The 19,759-nt window shown below is 37.5% G+C and overlaps 1 protein-coding gene across 1 annotated transcript; it reads right to left on the bottom strand.

Moving 5' to 3' along the window:
- Window positions 1-11,617: 11,617 nt before the first annotated feature.
- Window positions 11,618-16,901, bottom strand: LOC120714647 (vasoactive intestinal peptide). The gene is made up of 6 exons (XM_040000990.1): window positions 16,690-16,901; window positions 15,694-15,798; window positions 15,075-15,179; window positions 14,204-14,329; window positions 13,342-13,447; window positions 11,618-12,940 (listed from the first exon to the last, which is right to left on the bottom strand). Coding segments are annotated over exons 1-6 (453 nt in total). The 5' UTR covers window positions 16,692-16,901; the 3' UTR covers window positions 11,618-12,931.
- Between the last annotated feature and the right edge of the window lie 2,858 nt (window positions 16,902-19,759).

Here is a 19,759-nt window from a genome sequence, read left to right as displayed (position 1 = left end):
GATTAACATGTAGTTAGTGAGGGAGGTGGTGCTTTCAAGCATCCATACATTTTCTGCTACATGTTGTTACGCTGGGGAAGATCCTTGACTACATTTTCCTCAGCGGTGTTCCACCATAATAATTTGGGGTTGCGTGCTCATGTAGGAGTGTTACATGATGTTCAATGAGGTCTTAATAACACCACAGTGAACCTGAAGAAGCCCTTGCTGTAGCATTCTTGGGTATCTCGTGAACACCCCAGTTTTTAATGTTTTACAAAAAGATTGGAGATTCTGGACAGAAGTTTTAGAAGTGTGTTTCATTTATCAAAGTTATTATATTAATAATTTTCCAATACCCATCATAAACTCAGTTCTGCTTTTTGATAAAGTGCCTGCAAAACCTGAAGTGCCTTTTTAACGTTAGCATTTAAATGCATTTTTTATTTTTTATCCCTGTGAGTCTGACCTTGTGCTCTTGGAAAATCCGCTTTTAAAATAAACCCTCACAAGCATTTGAAAAGTTCCTCCTGGAATGAAAATATCTGTCTTCAGTTTCCTCTTAAAAATCTTTGCTTGCATCAGTCATCGTTTGTTTAGAAGAGTTATGAAGCCGCAAATAGCATCACTGACATTACATGATTGCCTCTGACATTTGGAGAACAGCCCATTTGTCTCTCACCTCTTTCTCTCTCTCCCTCTCTTTATCTATACCTCGCTCGCTTTTCGCTGACTTGCTGTGTGTGTGTGTGTGCGTGTGTGTGTGTGTGTGTGGTTTGTTGGGATGACGCATAAAAACATAAGCCAGCATTCATTTAGCTCTTGCATGGAAATGATTTCTGTTTAGCAAGATGGAGCTGTGACGTGGTTCTCAGAAAAGCCTCGGTGCACCACAGGTGTGCGCTTGTCAGAGGTCACTGTGAAATAGCTGGTGTACATTTAAGGTTTACAGTTAAGTTTCTTTGATTTTGGCCTCGTAAAAAAACACGTCTTATTAAAAATGGTTTCCTCTATCCAGGTGGACATGTTATGTGAGAAACCTAAGAGAAAATAAAAAACAACATAACAGTAATCTTAACAATAGCCTCCTGAGAACCAGGAGACTTATTTGAGCTATCCTACTAAGTCCTGATGTATTAAATAGAGGACATCCAGGGCTTTCCATTGATATCGCATGTGTTTGGGTAGCCTCTTTTAGCTCCAAAGAGGAAGGAAATCACAAAAAACGTTCAATGCGAAGATTCTTTTTCCCTCGGTTCTCGGGAGGATAGGCCAACGAGAGTACCTAGAAGTTTTGCATTTGCTGTCTTTCCAGTGTTTAGGACTCAACAAAATCATCCTTATTGATTTTATTAGTTACGCCTGAAGCCTGTTATTGTGTCCAAATTTAAGATGAGCCACCAGGCCCGAACGCTGTCAGTGGAGACAAAAACATTGGTGCTTTTAAATCAAAAGCAAAGGCGATTGTTGCATTTTATGACTATTTTTCTGGGTTCTTTTGGGATATATGACTATTAATGTCAGCCAGTGATAAATGAAGTTTACAATGAACCAATAAGTGTCCATCTTATATAATGAAACAGTTTTATACTGAAAACCAACAGGCTGCTTATCCCGGCATGAAAACTGAAAACACTGGACTGACCTAATTCTTGTTTTTTGTTTAGGAACCTCACAGTTTTAATCACAGCCTTACTGATGTGTTTTATATTTGTGTAAGCATACAGAGAAAAATATAAGAAATATACTTGAGGTATTTTAAAAAATATTATCTCACCACAACTTGATCTCTAATCATTTGAGTTATGAAAGGTGCCACTCTGCAAATCGCAGAGCCTAATTAAATATGTTTGCTTAACGAATGAATGAGCCAGTAATATTCATTTTTACATATTAAAATAAAACGTGTCTTCTTTTTCCAACACAGTGTGAGCCAAATGACCACAAATGACCAAATGCAAAGACAGTGATTTGGCTTGAAAGTAATTGAGGAGCCAGAGATGCGCTGATAGAGAGAAGAGCAGCAGCTGTACACCTGACATGTAAGAAAATGTCATGATGATGGAACTAAATGGACGATTTTGTAAAACGTGAGAGCTGCTGATGGAGCTGTTGCAGCGGCTGCTGATTAATCTGTGCTGTGGCCTTTTGCTCCCCCTGCAACCAAGGCTCATTTATCCCGCGGGTTTATTGATCGCCTGCCGCAGCGAGACACATCTCCAACACAATCAGACCTGATGCTGCTTATTGTAAAAGTCATTAGGCTTGGCTTCCACCTCTGTGTGTGTGTGCGTGTTTTACTATGTGTGTTAATAAACAGGTGTTTAGCAGACTCCATGGTTACTTAATCACAGCGTGCAGGTTTGGACCTGAAAGCTCCTGATGACATAAAGCGTCACCACATGGTGAAATCCATGTCTTTGTTTCTGCCGTCATCCCTCTTGCGTTTCTCCTGTCACTATTTTTGGTGTTTTATCTGCCTCTTTTGAAGTTCACTCTTTTTCTGCTTTTTTGCATAAATAGCTCATTTTAGCCCAAGGACAGAGGGTGCGGGGGTTGGTGTATGTCAAGGCAACATCCGGACCATGTGAGCTGTGTGTTTTTCAGGTTGATGATCCTGATGTGCAGTGACTTCCACAGGTCAATTGGCCATGTGTCACCAAAGTTGAACTGTAAAAGCCCTGAAATTAAGCTGTCATTCGAGCGCCTCCAGCACAGCAAGAATGAAACAGGAAGTGAATCAAGAATGGAGCACAACAAACAAACCAAGTTCACTGCTGTGCTGCAAGCAGGCTCAAATATTTTGTAACCTTAATCCATGAGAGAAAGTTTGCTATCTCCCTTTGAGAAACATCCAGCTTCATATGTTTTATATGTTTTGGTGGGAAATATTTGTCCTGTACCCTTTAAGCAGCTGTAGCTGTTGTATTGAGACAATACTTTATTGTATATCAAACAAGCGATGTACCAGATTGACCCACTGGGCACCACAGAGGCTAAATGAGCTCTGGTGGCCTTTTCCAGTTTGCTTACCTACCACCCGTGATGTGGCTTGTGATTTTTTTTTAATGTTCAAATTTATTTATCATTGTGCATGTACAAAGTATAATGTGTACAGAAATAATATTGATATTATAGATAAACACACGGACCCTCCACATCAGGCAAACAGATCCCTAATAATTCAAGTCACGATTGTGCATTAGTTGTACATATTTTGGGGCTTTGAAGGTCTTGGCCCCATGGGGGGCTGGTAATCCAGCCTTGAATAATAAACACAATTGTGGAACCAGTTGCTATTAGAATACATGGTGGCTTTCATATTTACACCTAAATTAAGGGGTTTAGATAATCTGGCTTCAGCTGTTGTTCAGGGGTCTTGTGTGTGTGTGTCTGTGTGTGTGCACGCCTTTTTAAAAATTTGCGACTGCCTGGCTGCTTGTGCTCTTGTCAGTTCTGATTTAATCTGGTGATGTACAGTTCAGCAATGATCTCATCCATTCCAAGTAATTGTAAATCTTCTAAAAATAGGAGACAGGTTTTAATGAAAGTTCTAGTGTGAAAGAATCAGATCTAATCAGATTTCAGTTGTTTAAAAGAAGAATTCCTGTGTGTATATATCATCGTTTGGAGCTGCCTTTGTGTGTTCCCTGGACTCGCTGGATTCTGTTGCTTTTCCTTTAATTGGCTTTATTTTCTGAAAATATATTTAAAATTTATGCTTGCCTACCTCTAATCATCCATCCATCCTCTGCCGCTTATTCACACTCACACCTATGGGCAATTTAGAGTTTCCAATTAACTTATCTGCACTAACTGCATGTCTTTGGACTGCGGGAGGAAGGCGGAGTACCCAGGGCGAACCCACTCAAACATGAGGAGAGCATGCAAAGTCCACACAGAAAGACCCTGAAATCCAACTCAGGATCTTCTTGCTGTGAGGCAACAGTGCTAACTGCCGCCCTTAGATTCAGATTCCTTAACATGATAGAAAACAGTAGGGCAACAGGATTGACAGGCATAGAGTGAAATGCTGACAAATTCTTTCTGCACTCTTTCCCAGATTTGTGCCTCGATAAAATCCTGGACTTCATGGCTTGGTTTGTGCTCTTTCATGGAAGCTTTTAACCTATAGTCTTCAACCCACTAATCCCACTGGTGTTAGTGGGTTAATAACAGTCCTTATATTTAAAGTGATCTTAGTCTGTCCAATTATTAAAGCTAAAAGCCTGCACTTCAGCATGTCATTGACTTTTAATACTTAACTGAACCTTAAACCTTGACATTAAATAACGCAAACAACTTATGAATATGAAAGGACTTGTTATTTAAAGAATCCTCCTCTCACAGTGGTGCATATTCCAACAGTGTCACACCTCTTTTATACACTGAAGGAATATTCTCACAAAGGATACACCTGTGCATCAATTATATTTCCTCTGGTAAACCTCTTCTCTCCTGTCTCTGACCCTAAAATCCTTCTCAGTATGCCATGCTGAAGGTTGTCTCACTTCCTAAAATGCAACTGATGAAAGATGACAGAGGAGACAAGATAAGATATCTTATCTTAAGAGGCACACATTAGAGAATTGAGAAAATACTAAACACAAGCGGGGGAAAGGAATAAGAGCACATGAGAAAAAGTAAAACTGTTGCATGAAGACTAACACTAAACATGTTGACGGAGAATTAACGCTGGAAACATTAGAAATTGGATACCACAGGGAATTTACTTCATCTACATTTGTTTTGGGGTTTTCTGATTTTGTTTGTTTCATTTTTGATAGCCTTGCAAATGTGTCTGTGCACGCAAACAGTTTGTGAAACCCACCGTTGCAAAAATTGCTGTGAGACTGGACTGCAAAATCAATTTCAAAAGCTCCAGGGCAGCTGATAAATGGACCTGTACAAATATCAAAAGGGCTTTCATTTCTGTTTGACCCAGGTTTGTGCGCAAAGCTGCCTTTTCGCCTAATGAGCTGATATTAAATAATTTCTGCTGTTTGTTGTATGAGCTAAGTGGAGACAACATGAACTTACTAAAGGTTTGCAACCAAGTCTTGTGTTATCAGTCAACAGTGCTGAGAGAAAAAAAACAACAACAAGGTGCGAAGTTGAGCAGCATGCTGGATTTATGACTCTGTGGATGCACGAGTGTCCTCAGCAGAATCATAGAAGGAGCAGTTGAGCTTTAGCAAGCGCACACGTTCACACGGACGCGAACACCCACCCACAGTGCTCGGTGTTAAAAGGCTGCAGCCCTATCTCTCCATCTATTTTTACTCTGTTTTGGTCCATTAAGATCAGCAGTGATGATAGTTAATGAGTGAAGCCCCTCGACAAAGCAGGCAGTAATCACAGACACACACACAATCACATATCCCCACAATAATGATGTGTAAGCTATTGCATGTGTTTAAAACCATGCACACTTTAAAAACTTTATGTATATATTTGTATAAAGTATATAAGGTATACACTACTGCCATGCTTAAAAGAGGACATAGTTACTTGTGTATCTTTTGAGTGGACTTTTCTATTTACAGTGGCATTATTTTTTCTAAAGAAATTAAAAAGCAAGAGGTTTGAATTTATTTTGGATTTACTTTAAATCACACGTAGTTTAAAGTATACCAGTAGGCCGAACTATACACCACTCTACTAATATTTGGTTAAATGTCCCTGAGCAAGCAACATCTCAACCAGACACTTTTATAGCAACTTCTGGCATAATTCTATCTGTCTACCAGTCATCTGCGCATAACTGGTAGACTTCCTTTAAACTAGTTGGTTTCCTGGCACATTCCATAAACCTAGTGTGCTTTATCCATTCCAAAACCAATTTTGCTGGGTATTTGGGACTGTTCATTCATTGAAGGTTCATGCCCACGATGACTGTATGTAAACTGACCACACTGATAGTTGTAATGGAGGATAGCAGGTATGAGTAGTAGTCTTTTTTCAAGACTGCACTGGACATTGAGTGAATTCATTATCCCTGATGTTTTTTGCTTTACTTCCTGTCATGTGTTCCTAAAGGAAAAACTAATTCTATGATCTCTGCAGGCAGTTCTGGTTGGCAACGTGGCAGAAGATGACAGATTAATTAACAAATGTTAGCAAGGCTAACTCACTGAGCTACGATAGTGAAAATGGTAAGGAGTGCTAAGCATCAGCATGTCAACATCGTCACTGTGAGCATTTAGCTCAAAGTGTTACTGTACAAGCACAGTTTGAAATTGGTGATTGGTTTTACTGAATCAGCGAAGTAATTTAAGTTTTTCACCCACAACAAGTAACACCTGCTAATTATAAGATCGCTGCACGTGGGTCGACCCTGCAGAACGTTGCTTATGACATTTATGAGTCAAATATCTGCTGCCATTTTGACACCTGTAAACAAAGTGAGTCACAACTGAAAGCAAGCAATTACATTTTTACCTAACACCAGAATTCAGTCATTTGGGGGCAAGCATGGTTTACCCTTTGGATTATTTAAGGACTTTATAGTAAAAATGGCAAAGGACAGTAAAAATTAATCATAACATAATTATCAGTTAAAAGAGAAATCCGAAATATAGATTAGCATTGAGCTATGAAGAAGAGTTGTTTAACATGTTCACTGTTAACCTTTGATTTAACCAGAGTATTTCGAGTTATCTGTTACACATGAACAAAGACAGCTTGTTCTTCTCCACTAAGGTCATGTTGATTCTTCAGCTTGATTTAGAGAAATTCTAACATCACAGACAATCTTAACAGTCGACAGTTATCACAAAAGAAAATTGTTAGAAAACCAGTAGTTTTTTCCTTTCCTTGTCAGCAGATGGTGACAACAAAACGTACATATCAAAGTGTAAAATGTTGTTACTTCAGGTAGACGTGACAGGTTTGTGCATGCAAAGGAGAGACTGTGCATAAATGATGGACATAGCCACTTAGGGATACAATCTGGGGGTAGTTATCACAAGTGCCTAAACACTGGTGAAACTATTTATATTTAAAACAAACTTCAGCTTCAGCTTGGGCTTGGTTTTTTACCCTCATAGGTTGACACTATGATTGGAACTTGTCCGAATTATCAAGAAGTATGCTTTTGGGAAAACTGGAGCCTGTGAAACTCCATGGATGAGCCTTTCAAGAGCCAAAAGTTTAGCAAGAGGAAAGAGGAAAACGGAGAGTTTGTTAAAAACAAAAAAACACATTATAGTAAAAAAACAAAGATGATCCTTTACTTGATTCCTGAGTTGATGCTTTGCTGATCAGTGAGAAAGCTACCAATGAGAAAGCTTCGTGAACTTCATCTCAGGGAACCTTTCTCTCCCACAGTGGGAGTCATTACACAGCAAAGCTGTGGAAACTCACAGTGGGATAACTGAGACGTCTCCTAAATGGCATGAAGAATGACAACATGGATAAAAGCACAGCTACATTTAGACCTTTAGTCATGATACAATCATTTAGACATGACACAACAGACCTGCAGTCCATTATCTAGTGCGACACACTTACATTAAAACTGTGAAGACCAACTAAATAGGAATCAAAGGTGTAACATACTTATTTACTTACTTCTAAAAGCTGTATTGTGATTATATCAGAAATTGTGTTAATAAACTATAATAGGCAAACTATACAACAGAACAAGATGCATTCATTTGTGGTTGTGGAGTGACGTTACGAGTGTGTGAGCCATTAGCACTGCTATTTTGACTTTTTCTTGTAAAAAAAAGAAAAAAAAAGAAAAAAAATCATATCATCTTAGGTTTTTCCACTAATCAGCTCTTTATGTAGCACCCAGTCCAAATCTTATTGATTCCTTCTGAAAACATACATTCATGGTAAAAAACAAAGCTAAACAAAACCAAAGTACACCACACACATCTGTCAATGCCAAGGTTTTATGTATCTGAACATAATAAAAAATCATCTTGAACTTGCCAGTTTCTAAAACTATTTACACGCAACCCCTGATAAGCAACAGCACATCACATTTTGCATTGGGACATTGGTTATTTAACAAAAGCTAAACCAAACTGCAGAATTACGGAGCCCCAACCTGTACCTCATACTGCAGCAATAACCTGAAGTAACTGTCATCTTGTTGTTTATGAATCTCTTGCGTTGTTGTGGAAAAATTTTGGGCCCCTCTTCTTGACAATAGTGCTCATGAACATTGAGGTTTCCAAGTATTCATTCATAACTGAGAACCCAGAGTGACGCCTTAATTACTTCTTCATCTGCTAATGAAGGTGGTGACGAGCAGTACAGCTTGCAGCATTGTAGCCTTCATTTTTAACTGTATGTTCCTAGAATGGCTTTAAAGGCTCTTTGAACGGGTTTTAAAATGTTCTTTTTGTTATCGGGTTTGTGTAAGTAAACACTAAAACAAAGATCTTGTATGTTCTCATTAGGATTTGTGTCAGTGGGCGGGACTATAACCTCAGCTTTATTTTGTTAACTGGAAATTATGTGAGAATGTATTTCAGGCTGTGTTACAGAGTAATGTAAAAGTAATGCAACGAGTAGAGTAATAAATTATTTTCTCAGGCAGTTAATGAAGTAACATGCTAGATTGCATTTAAGAATACTAACAAGGAATCTGTAGTAAATTACTTTTTTGGAGTAAAAATTCAACACTACTTTTGTGTTTTCATTTCATTTGCATTTATCACGTGGTGAGACCTGTTAAAGACAAGATTTATTACTTTATGCCCTAATTTTGCAAAACCTTAGAGCTGAAAGAAGATGTTTTTTGTTTGTTTGTTTGTTTGTTTGTTTGTTTACACAAGTGTAACTGAAAACCCTGATTTAGCTTTACAGCATGATAAGAAACATACCAATCAGGTTTATTGTCAAGAAAGATTTGAGATCAAGTTGACATTGTTTAATATTATTTTTGTTTCCAAACTAACTTTAGTTTCGAGCAATTATTTTATACTATTACTAAACCAATTTTTTCTTTCTAAAAACAAAAAAGTATCATCCACTAAGATAAAGGGAGACAAACACATCTGACAATCACGTGTTCTTCTGTTACAGCTTCTCGAATGCAAATTCTTTTGAAAGGGCAGCATTTAGTATTGCAATCTTGTTGCAAACACCTTCCTCTCCTCTCTACAGGTGGTTTTAGCTTTTCTTTTCAAGCCTGTGTCATCTCCAGTGTTGCCTCAAGTGAGTGGAAAGACACATCATCACCCTTTTTTGCTATGACTAGACTGCTTTAAGCTGATAGGATGGCAGCAGTAACTCAAATAACCCCTCATCACAACCTTGTTACAGCCAACCTTGAACCTTGAAGTAGATACAGAAACAGAACACAACACTGGGTAAAGTAATTAAGTAAAGTATGTAAAGTATGTAAATGACAATCTGACAAAGAACAAAGGGAGACAGTGACTATAAACGCACAGAGGGGTGATAGGGGCAGAATGGAGACACCTGGGAGACAATGCAGAACTAAATCCGAAAATATGACATGGGGAATTATAAACTAAGACATGGGAACAGAGACAGATGACTATCAAAATAAAGAAAATGGCAAGACAGAAAAAGCTAAGAGAAGACCGAAAAAGCTGAGAATATTAACATAAAGAAACCAACCACAAATAACTGCTGAAAGTAAAATTCAATCCAATTCAATTCAATTTTATTTATATAGTGCCAAATCACAACAAAAGTCACCTCAAGGCGCTTCATAGATACAGAGAAAAACCCAACAATCATATGACCCCCTATGAGCAAGCACTTTGGCGACAGTGGGAAGGAAAAACTCCCTTTTAACAGGAAGGAACCTCCGGCAGAACCAGGCTCAGGGAGGAGCGGCCATCTGCTGCGACCGGTTGGGGTGAGAGAAGGAAGACAGGATAGAAGACATGCTGTGGAAGAGAGACAGAGGTTAATAACAGATATGATTCAATGCAGAGAGGTCTATTAACACATAGTGAGCGAGAAAGGTGACTGGAAAGGAAAAACTCAATGCATCATGGGAATCCCCCGGCAACCTACGTCTATTGCAGCATAACTAAGGGAGGATTCAGGGTCACCTGGTCCAGCCCTAACTATATGCTTTAGCAAAAAGGAAAGTTTTAAGCCTAATCTTAAAAGTAGAGATAGTGTCTGTCTCCCGAATCCAAACTGGAAGCTGGTTCCACAGAAGAGGGGCCTGAAAACTGAAAGCTCTCCCTCCCATTCTACAAGAATACAAAACTCCAAATGCCACAAATGCAATAATACAAAATATCAATAGACATAACAAAAGACAAAAAAAACAAGGATCCAGCCCCTCCCCAGTGCAAACATTTGGAAGAACCACATCAGAAAATAAAATAAAAACAAAAAGATGTAAAACTCATAATATCCCAGTGTCACTGTCCATGGTGCTGAAATTCCTCCTTATTGTTTTCTAGGGTCTCCAAGGGTTTTTAAGCAATAAATTGAGTTACTTATTGCCAAATCTTCTTCTCCCCTAGAAAATGTACAAGTTCAAGACTCTATGTGATAAGTAGTCCGACAGTAATTTAGAAACAACAACTGAGGAATCACAGGTTATAATGCGCCACATTCATTTTAACTTGTGACTGAACTTCTTTAATGTGGTGTGGTCAACATATTTTTCACAGGGGGCATGCTCATTTTGTTTTCTTTATGATCATCTCAACATGGTCTGTATTTTTTACTAACTGACTGATTTATTAATTTTTTTTTAAAGCTATAGATGTTTTCCGGTTGACCGACCGTGACTCTAAATAAATGGCATAATTGTCCTGAAAGAGACATGATGTGTGGATCGCCATTGGCAACATATTGCCTTTTGTTAAAAACAGATCCTGATAGGATCCCCACACAGAAACACCTGCTTCTCTGGGCACTGAAAATGGTCGAGGCAAAAGAAATGCACTCAGGGTATATCCAGTTTGTTTATGTCACTGTCACAAATCTTTATGTCAATCAGATGAAACCCACAGGGATAAAGTAAAGGCCGCTTGGTGCTTCATGCTCATATGTGTCGACATGTTGTCATCTACACGCTATGTTCATGGTGTTTTGAGAAGGTCTGATTGGTTGTCCCAGAGTAGCAATAATATTTTAAAACAGTTAAAATCTGATGGGGAAAAAAGGATTGTGTAAGAGAGATAGCATTCTGTTTTAATGTTCAGCTTTCAGGAAAAACAACTCACATGCTGATTTTGACCCAAAAACATTTGCCTCCTTGTCTGAAACACATTTAAGAATGAAAAAACAAACAAACAAACAAACAAACAACCCCAACCTTTTGCTAACTTTTCTTTAGATTCCCACTAAACAAACTTTTGTCCTCAAACTTACAATCAGCTGGGTGTAGAAGGCAATGAGCTCTCTACTCATCAAACAATCAGGCAGACAAAACACATCAGCTTTGAAAAATAAACCAAAATCTTTTATTTGGTGACTGGTTTACATCACTAAATACACTAAAGGCAGGTCTATGCACAGTTATAACTTCTTTGCTCTACATACTGAATAATGTAAAGTGATTATATGCATCTGTGTCCATTCAATGTGTGTCCTCCTCGCCTGTGAATCCCCCATGAAAAGAACATTTATGAATTCTCTGACAACTTGGTGTGCGCACAGATCATGACTGCAATACTGAAAATGATTGGGACAACACTTTAATTTAACACAACCGTACATTAAAGAGCAATAAATTTATCTATCCTGTTGAAAGGAAATCAATCAAATCTTCCACTGTCAATCTTATGACTATTGTTCTGTTGACATTAAATGGGTCAACTGAACATTTCTAAATAAACAAATTTACAAACGGTACCTCTGGCTGGAAACCAAATAAATCACATTTCATTTATAGTTTGAGTGGACAAATGCTTTACTTAAATTTGAGAGGATTACAGATACCCTGAAATGAAAAATGAAGACATTAAAAACAATGGAGTTTTATTAACATTCAACATGTCAACTAATTGATTAAATTTAATGGAAAAGTTATACCATTAGGAATAATCAGGGGAAATTATCCATTGAAAATTAATAAAAAAAAAAAAAAAAAGTAATCACAAAATCAAAATGTGACAAGTAGTCTGATGAAATTTGCATAAAGCTGTAATTTCACTAAAAGTTAACACTGTTAATGTTCCACTGAAGATCAGCTGTACCAATGCTCCACTGACAGTTAATGAAATGAGTCTGAATTTAATTACATAGATTTGAATGCTCCATTTAAAGTTAATTTGACAAGTGCTGGCTAGTTAAAACCAAAGTTAATATGTCATGAATATGAAATTTACTGGGAATGTTCTCTGTGCAAATGAAATTGGATTGAGTGTTATTATTTTAGTTTAACTTGACTGGGTCATTTAAAATCCCAAAAGCGGATAGGGCCAAAGATCCTTAGATAAAATTTTGGATTGGTTTTTTTCCACTGGAAGTTAAACCTTTGTCTGACAAATGAAGGTTTGTGACAGATTAATCATGTTTATCTTCCAATGAATGTTTGATATTGGCCAGTAAAGCCAGTATATCCACTGAAAATCAACCGGTATGCTATTTAAAAAAAACACACTTTTCTATCAATAGTCAATGGCTCAAATTTTCAACTGAAAGTTCATGGGACACAATTCTCTTAAATTTAACACTGCTGTTGTTCCCCAGAAATGGTTAATAGAACAAGAGCGACCTCCTTTTTATCCACTGCTGCCATTTGTCGACACATGCATGTTGCTCAGTGCGGCCCGAAAATTCTTTTGCGATTAGCATTGTGTATATATATGTGGTATATATACAGTGAAAACGTGTACTGTGTAGATGAACAGATAGCTAGATAACCACATTGGAGAACACATCATTGTTGGTTGACTTTTGAATGTCCTTTGGATTAATACGGTGTTGTTTTTTCTGAATGAATGGTTTCATGAGGATGACTTGAGGTATTCACTCGAGCATGGACTTCTCCTCAAAGTGCCTGCAAAAAGAACAGCAAAGAACAGGCAGAGAGGAAGGTTAAAAGCTGCAATACATAACACAGCATTGACTAATAGTCAGGTACTAATTGTGTGAAAAGTTACTTCAGAAATTTAGCTTCATACTTGTCATAAAACTGGACCTTTTAACATTGTTTGTGCCTTTGGTGGCTTTTAGCACTTTTTAATTAATTAGCACTGACTATCTGGTAATATGTCTGTGCATTGCAGCTGTACAGTTTATGAATGTAGGCTGTTAACTACGCTTGCTGGCATTAGCATGCCTCACGTTTTAAGGCTCCAAAATTCTGAGTCAAAAGAAACCAATAGGTGTCATTGATGTTGATGCTCTCTCTCCCCTGCAAGTAACTGTGTATTAGTGTGCATATGTGTCTGTACTTACCAGCTGATAGTTGTTTAGGAGATGGTCTACGTTTATGTCGTCGTAGCTCTCCTGGAAGGTTTTGGGTTCATCCCTGGACTCCTCGCTGGTTACAGGATCTTCTAGGCTGTGTGGTGTAAGGACATCGGGGAGGAAAGAGGGTTTCAAGATCCACACTTTTTTTTTTTTAAATAAACACCTGACAGGTCTAAATAATCTGAAAGACTTGTCATTATCCCTTTCCATATTTCTTCACAAACCATAACAATTGTTCAGTGTATTTTCTTCTAGTTAGATGAGTGTACTACTTTTATTTTTGTATTAAGTGATTGAAGTGACAAAGTTTTGAAGATGCACAAACATATATATTAACCAAAGTTGATTTTATTCCGTTTGAGGTTCTAAAGGTCTTTTTCTTCACATAATCAAATGTACAAATTATCACCCTTACGAATCCGACGGACTCTGGATTTATTGTTTTTGTAGAAAAGTAGCTTTACAAATACACGTCCAGGTAATTCAAACAGTCTAGTCAATGACCCTTAAAATGAGGATTTCTTAAAGCAAATGCTGCATGTTTTGCACAATATTCAGCAAATTTGCTTTACTCAATACCCAAATAAAAAATGTATAAATACATTTGAGCAGAGCCACTTTATCAATTTACCAACTGGTTATTGTGATTTGCAACCATCAAGCTCATTTATACATCAAATAAAACCAGCATCCATCAAAATGGAGTGAAGTAATCAAAGTAAATGTTCTTTTAGCTCCATTATTTTCTTAATGTATTCTTCTGTTCATCCATAAGCGGCTTCAGAAACTAAGAAAGCTATCTGTGTATACAGTGAGATAAAAAGTGAACACAAGGACTGATTCCTACCTTCTCTTTCCTGATAAGACAGAGTTCAGGTACTTCTTGACAGCCATCTGTTTGCGGAAGCGGCTGTAGTTGTCTGTAAAGATAGCGTCTGTGTGACGCTTTGCTGGCTCGTCCATCAGCTCATCACTGAACAGAAGAGATGACAGCAGAGTGATACCATAGCTCAGAGGGCAGCAGGTCTTAATGCAAACTCAGTGCAGCTCATGGTCTGTGACTCATGTTGTCATGTGTGTGTGCATGGGTGTGTGTTCCTCTAGAATATATAAAAACATGATGTGATGTCACTGATTAACCTTTAAAATATGTGTGCAATTACAAAAAGCATGAACTCTTTCAATTGTAAATATAAGTAAATATAACATTTCTATGAAGTCTTCATGGACTCATTTCTTTTATTTGTATCTAATTTGATTATATGACTAAATGTTTTCGATGAAATAAAATATGAACTTTGGGGGTTTGGAGAAAAATCAACTTTCAACCTAATTTATAGCTTTAAGGTAAAAAACAAACAAACTGTACTTTACTTTCCTTAGCACCCATATTTTGATGGTTTATGGTCAACAACTGGTCCTTGACTGTGGTTTTGGTCAATGAACAAAGAAATTTTCTACAGATAATAAGCTTTGTTTATGTATTCATTTATTTAGAATTTTCTGAAAACTTAACATTTCTATATAATCCGAAAATATTTTAAACGCCTCTAAATACTTCTCATGTCTGGATTGACAGATTTACACACGAGTTTATTAAGCCTAAACACGAATCATTATATACATTTAATAAAAAGAACAGGGTTGGGCATAAGAAAGAACCACTGCTTTCTCAAAAGCGAAATTTAGCATGCTTTTTGGGGGATTATTTCACCTACCTGACTCGCTTTCCAATCAGAGACTCCAGGTACCTCCGTGCTGATAGCTGTCCCAGGAGTTTGCTGTATCCGCTGGTAAACAGACCGTCTGCGTGTCTCGTCGCTCTGCACAGATTCACAAGGCATTCACATTAAAAACCCGGATACTTTTAATCCAAACTAAACCGGAGACATACCCATTGTGCTTATGATTGTAACAGAATATTTTATTGCTTTTGCCTTATGACAAATTATGTAAGTTTCTCAGTAATATGATAGTGTAATGATAAATAATGATCAAATATCTCAGATTTTACCCCCAACAAGTTTCTTAAATAGTTCCAAAGTGGTCGCTATTGTAGAAGTCCGATGCTTACATTTAATGAACGGTTCATTCAGCTAATGCAGTTAATCGCATACCTCATTGTATTTATTACCGAGGAAACTTTCCCCACTCTTTCAGTTTCATATCCATGTCATCTGCGCTCAACAAAACCAATAAGTTAAACAATTTACTCAAGAACAAAAGTTTCGGCTCCAGAGTCGAAAGACAAAGCTGTTCGTCCTACCATGCAGTGTTGGGTACATTTCCTTCTCTATACATTTTTGTTTTTTGGAAATAACACGTGTTTGCCCTTACCTTATGGTTGTGTGCGGTAGACTTAGGGTCCGGGAGTACAACACACTGCACAGGGCTATTAGGAGAAGCAGGTGGGGGCCGGTTCGTTGTACCATCGCTTTATACCTGAAGATGGAAATGGTGAAGGGTTATGCTCATTCGGTCTGGAACACAGAAAGTATATCTGATCGTGCCAACAGGGGAAGGATATCCTTTATCCGGAATTACGCGCAACAGTCCAGTTCAGTTTCTCGAGGCAAATGCAGAGAAGAGAGGACTATTTGTGGAACGAACTCTAACTAATTTCCCCTTTGGTGCCGATCTTGACATAGAGAAGACAAGAAGCCATCGGAATCCAATGCGCAATTGCGCGCGTCGCCGTCACAGGGTAGGACTAAAGATATAATTCCACATACCACATACTTTGACTGTGTTGGCACAATCTGACGTGGTATTGAAATGTATAATTCAAAAGAGTTATTGAGAAAACGCTTGCGATCTCCATCAAAATACCACGAGTAAATTTATCACCGGAAGTCTAAATATCTTTATCAGTAACTTTCTGCTTCAAAATTTCTTTTTAACTACTCAGTTCCGTGACTCTCAGTGCAGTAAGAGTTCGATGTTGACTGAAGAAACGAAATAAAAGCGTTTATATTCGAAAGGATGTCAGGGAAATAACCGTTACGAAACACTGTTAAACCAACTCAGGTTTAACAGTGACTTTTGTCAGGAAAGAAAAACATCTGGCGCGGTCCCATGCGTAATTGTGCACAGCGCGGATATGTCGAGGAGTTTTATTACCCTTCGTCAAGAAGTGTAATGCCTCCAATTGCTGTTTAAACCAAAACACGTAGTTTATTCAATGTAAAACTCAACTTTCAGTTATTAGTAAAGAGTTTCCAAAAGCCGATGGAAGCGGGCATAACACCAAAACTAAAATCCCACCAAATACGAAAACAAACACAAATTCTCAAAGGAACGCCAGAATTACTATGATACAAATGAAAATCTTACATGTGCGCTAGAGAAAGTTGTCTGGTTTGGTTCTCTCTGCTGTGCTGCCCAGACTCCTGATCTTGAGTCGCTTCTTTATGTCCACACTGCTGCTCCGATGTTTCCTCACTCTCGTTCTCCTTTGTCTTTCTGTTTACCTTCAGCTCTGCTGCCGTTTTATACACCTGGATATTCCTCAAGAAGCATCAGACTCATCAGGGGCCTGAGACGTCAGTGAGTCGCTGCTTTCGTCATTGGTGTTGCTCACGGAACCAAAGAGGCCTATGGTGGAATTAGTGGGGAGTGTTATTCTGTTTCTTCTGATTAAACGTAGGAATAACTAACTTATATGCCAGGGTTGATGTTGACTCATCTGATCATTTCCCCATGAGCTCCTCATCGTGCAAAACTATAGCGCAGGTCAGGGAGAACTGGAAATTGGACTGGAAATGAAACCGAAAGCTCTGAGACCTGGATGGAAACTAGAATAAGAATAAAACAGCTGTGAATTTCAAATGTTAGCATGATTTTATAAATGTTATTGTATAGTAGCCCTTTGTTGTCATCCTGAAAATGGGCATTTGAACAGTGCATTAGCAATGGAGTTTAAAAAGACTTGATTATTTTAGCTGTGGATGAATATATATCATGAACTTCTGGAGCATAAAAACGTTCATGCGAAAGGTCAATATAGAACAAAAATTAAAAGCCACACCTTAAAAAATCACGAACTCTTTTGTTTAATACCTTTTTTCTTTTAATGAGCTGCTTTTTAAAGGCTTCCTGGTTTCAGAAACAATGTCATCAAAGTAGATTTAACAGTAAAAATGCAACATGGAGCCACTGCGGCAACTAAAATATTTAATTAAAAATAATTAAAAACATTCATCATGTTCTTCATATTTATTTTAATGCCAACACATCTCTCAAACATTTCAGTGTGCATTTCATTGTCTGATGAAAATTTCTGATAACTAGTGGAGTGTGATATGGGATGTTTTACACAATTTCCATTGGCCTTTGAATGTTGAGACACTCTGATAATAAATCATTTTAATTAGTGTATACATGTGCATGTAATAGCCAAATGTTTTCTTCACTTTTATTCAGCATATCTGAGGTTTTAGTTCCATCTCTCTCAACCAGAGTTTAAAAGTGTTCAAAAGTTATAAATGTATGCAAAGTGTAGAAGAAGAAGTGTTCTTGCTTATTTTTATTTCCATTTATTTAATCATTGACACAAACAGTAATTCCACAACAATGCTACCAAAAAAATCCTCTATTGCTGCTATTTATACCTTCTTGTTTAAATCTAAAGTGAGTGCTGAGCATCATTGATAGTGCTGAAAAGAAAATACCGTGGATATTGCAGATTACACCTCCAATAAACTAAAAAAAAAGTTACAGGATGTTTGCAAAGTAGTGATGCTGCTTTCTATTTCAGGTTGTATTGGGCTTTAAACAAAAGAATAGCACACAGGACTGAAGTGTTCCTGAGTCCACCCACAGTGTCCCTGATGAGTCTGATTTGCTCTGCTGGAATGGCACAGTGAAATAGCTGTGACGTCAGCTGGCACCTCATCCATCCATCTTTCCGTCCATCCAAATGAGTGTGAACCATTTAGCCAATATCACCGGAGAGGGAAAAGATGATTGGCTCAGACATGGGAAACAGAGAGAGAAAGCGTGACTGTGTGCTGCGTTTAGGTGAGAGTGTAGAGCTGAAAAAATAAGCACGGAAACAATACACAGGATTGTTGTTGAATTAAACAGATAAACACAATCCTGTTACAATTGTGTGTCAACTTTCACAAATTTTATAGATGTTTTGAAGATATGAAATATTCGATCTGTGTCATGGTTCCTGGTTTTGGCTCTAGGGTTTTGAGTCATTTTGTGGATTCATATTTAATATTCTGTGCATTCTGTTTGATTTCGCTGTCTAGCTTTTAAGCTTTTGATTATATTTAGGCTGAGTTTTTTTTGTTTTGTTTTCATTTTAGGGATCTTGAGCATTAATTCTTGTTGTCATGAAGCATAGAATTAGGATCCAAATGCAGGCTGCAGAAACAGGGACAAGCTGTTTAGTCTATGGACATAGTTTTGAATACTTGGTGTTTAATTAGCTTCTGTTTTGATGAATTCCTCATGCATTTGCTTCCCTCTGTGTTTCCGTCTGCTCTTTCCTCTTTCTTGTTTTCCTGTGTTTATACGTTTATCCTCCAGTATTCCCTTGTCTCTGTCTTTATGTTTGGCATGAGTCTTTTTGTCTCTGTGTTCAGTAATGGGTCTTCTGGGTTGCTTCCTATTTCACTTTGATAGATGGCTCTTTCTAGGCTCTTATTTAAAGGTCTTCTGATCATCTTGATCACTTTCAGTTGTGTTTTGTTCCATGTCTGTTCCTTATCAGCCCTAACTCTATAAATAGTCTCTGTTAGTCTCCATAGTTCTGGCCGGTGTGTTACTTTGTCCCTGGTCTTTGTTCGTCGCTCCTAGTCCAACTTTGAACTGACTCTTCATAGTTAATGTGTTTGACTAATTACTTTTTTTTTTTTAAACTTTAATAATGTTAAAAACAAATCTTTTTAATATTAAGTATTCACCTTTTTTGTTTTACCCTTTTTGCCCTCAGAAATTTTATTCAGAATTTACCTGCAGTTGAATATTTACCTGTGCCTGAAATCGCTCAATGTCTTCTTGCTTATAACTTTCAAAAGTTTAACATATTTCCCAGTTTTTAGCATTTGATTTAAATCGCCAATAAATTGTAATTTATGCTGATATTTATGTATATATAATTGTATATTTTTGTATATGTTCCCATCCTGTGTTGTTATAAAGGGTCCAGGGATAATCCAGGGATTATTTCTATTTTACTTCCATTATTAATATTATTATTATTGATTTATATTTCCTAAGTAGACACATCTAAAAATGCAATGAGCTCTGCTTCATTGTTTCAGCACTTATTCAGAAGCAGGTCTCTGGTGTTCTCAAGAGACACAAGTTTATGAAAGAGAGGGGGGAGAAAGCCCAGTCATCAAAACAAGGTGGTTAGGGTCCATCAAACATTTGTGCTCAGGAGTCTGTA

The sequence above is a fragment of the Simochromis diagramma genome, unplaced genomic scaffold, assembly GCF_900408965.1.
Source record: "Simochromis diagramma unplaced genomic scaffold, fSimDia1.1 OVJJ01000596.1, whole genome shotgun sequence".
In the NCBI taxonomy this organism is placed as follows: domain Eukaryota; kingdom Metazoa; phylum Chordata; class Actinopteri; order Cichliformes; family Cichlidae; genus Simochromis; species Simochromis diagramma.
Note: the sequence above shows the minus strand (reverse complement) of the source record. Positions and strands in the feature narration are given on the sequence as shown.

What these genes read in the sequence shown, in the direction of transcription:
- LOC120714647 (XM_040000990.1), bottom strand. An exon ending in CTACCGCACACAACCATAAG is followed by an intron (nt 15,180 to 15,693) that starts GTAAGGGCAAAC and finishes GAATCTGTGCAG; the next exon opens with AGCGACGAGACACGCAGACG. An exon ending in GTCTTATCAGGAAAGAGAAG is followed by an intron (nt 13,448 to 14,203) that starts GTAGGAATCAGT and finishes TACACCACACAG; the next exon opens with CCTAGAAGATCCTGTAACCA.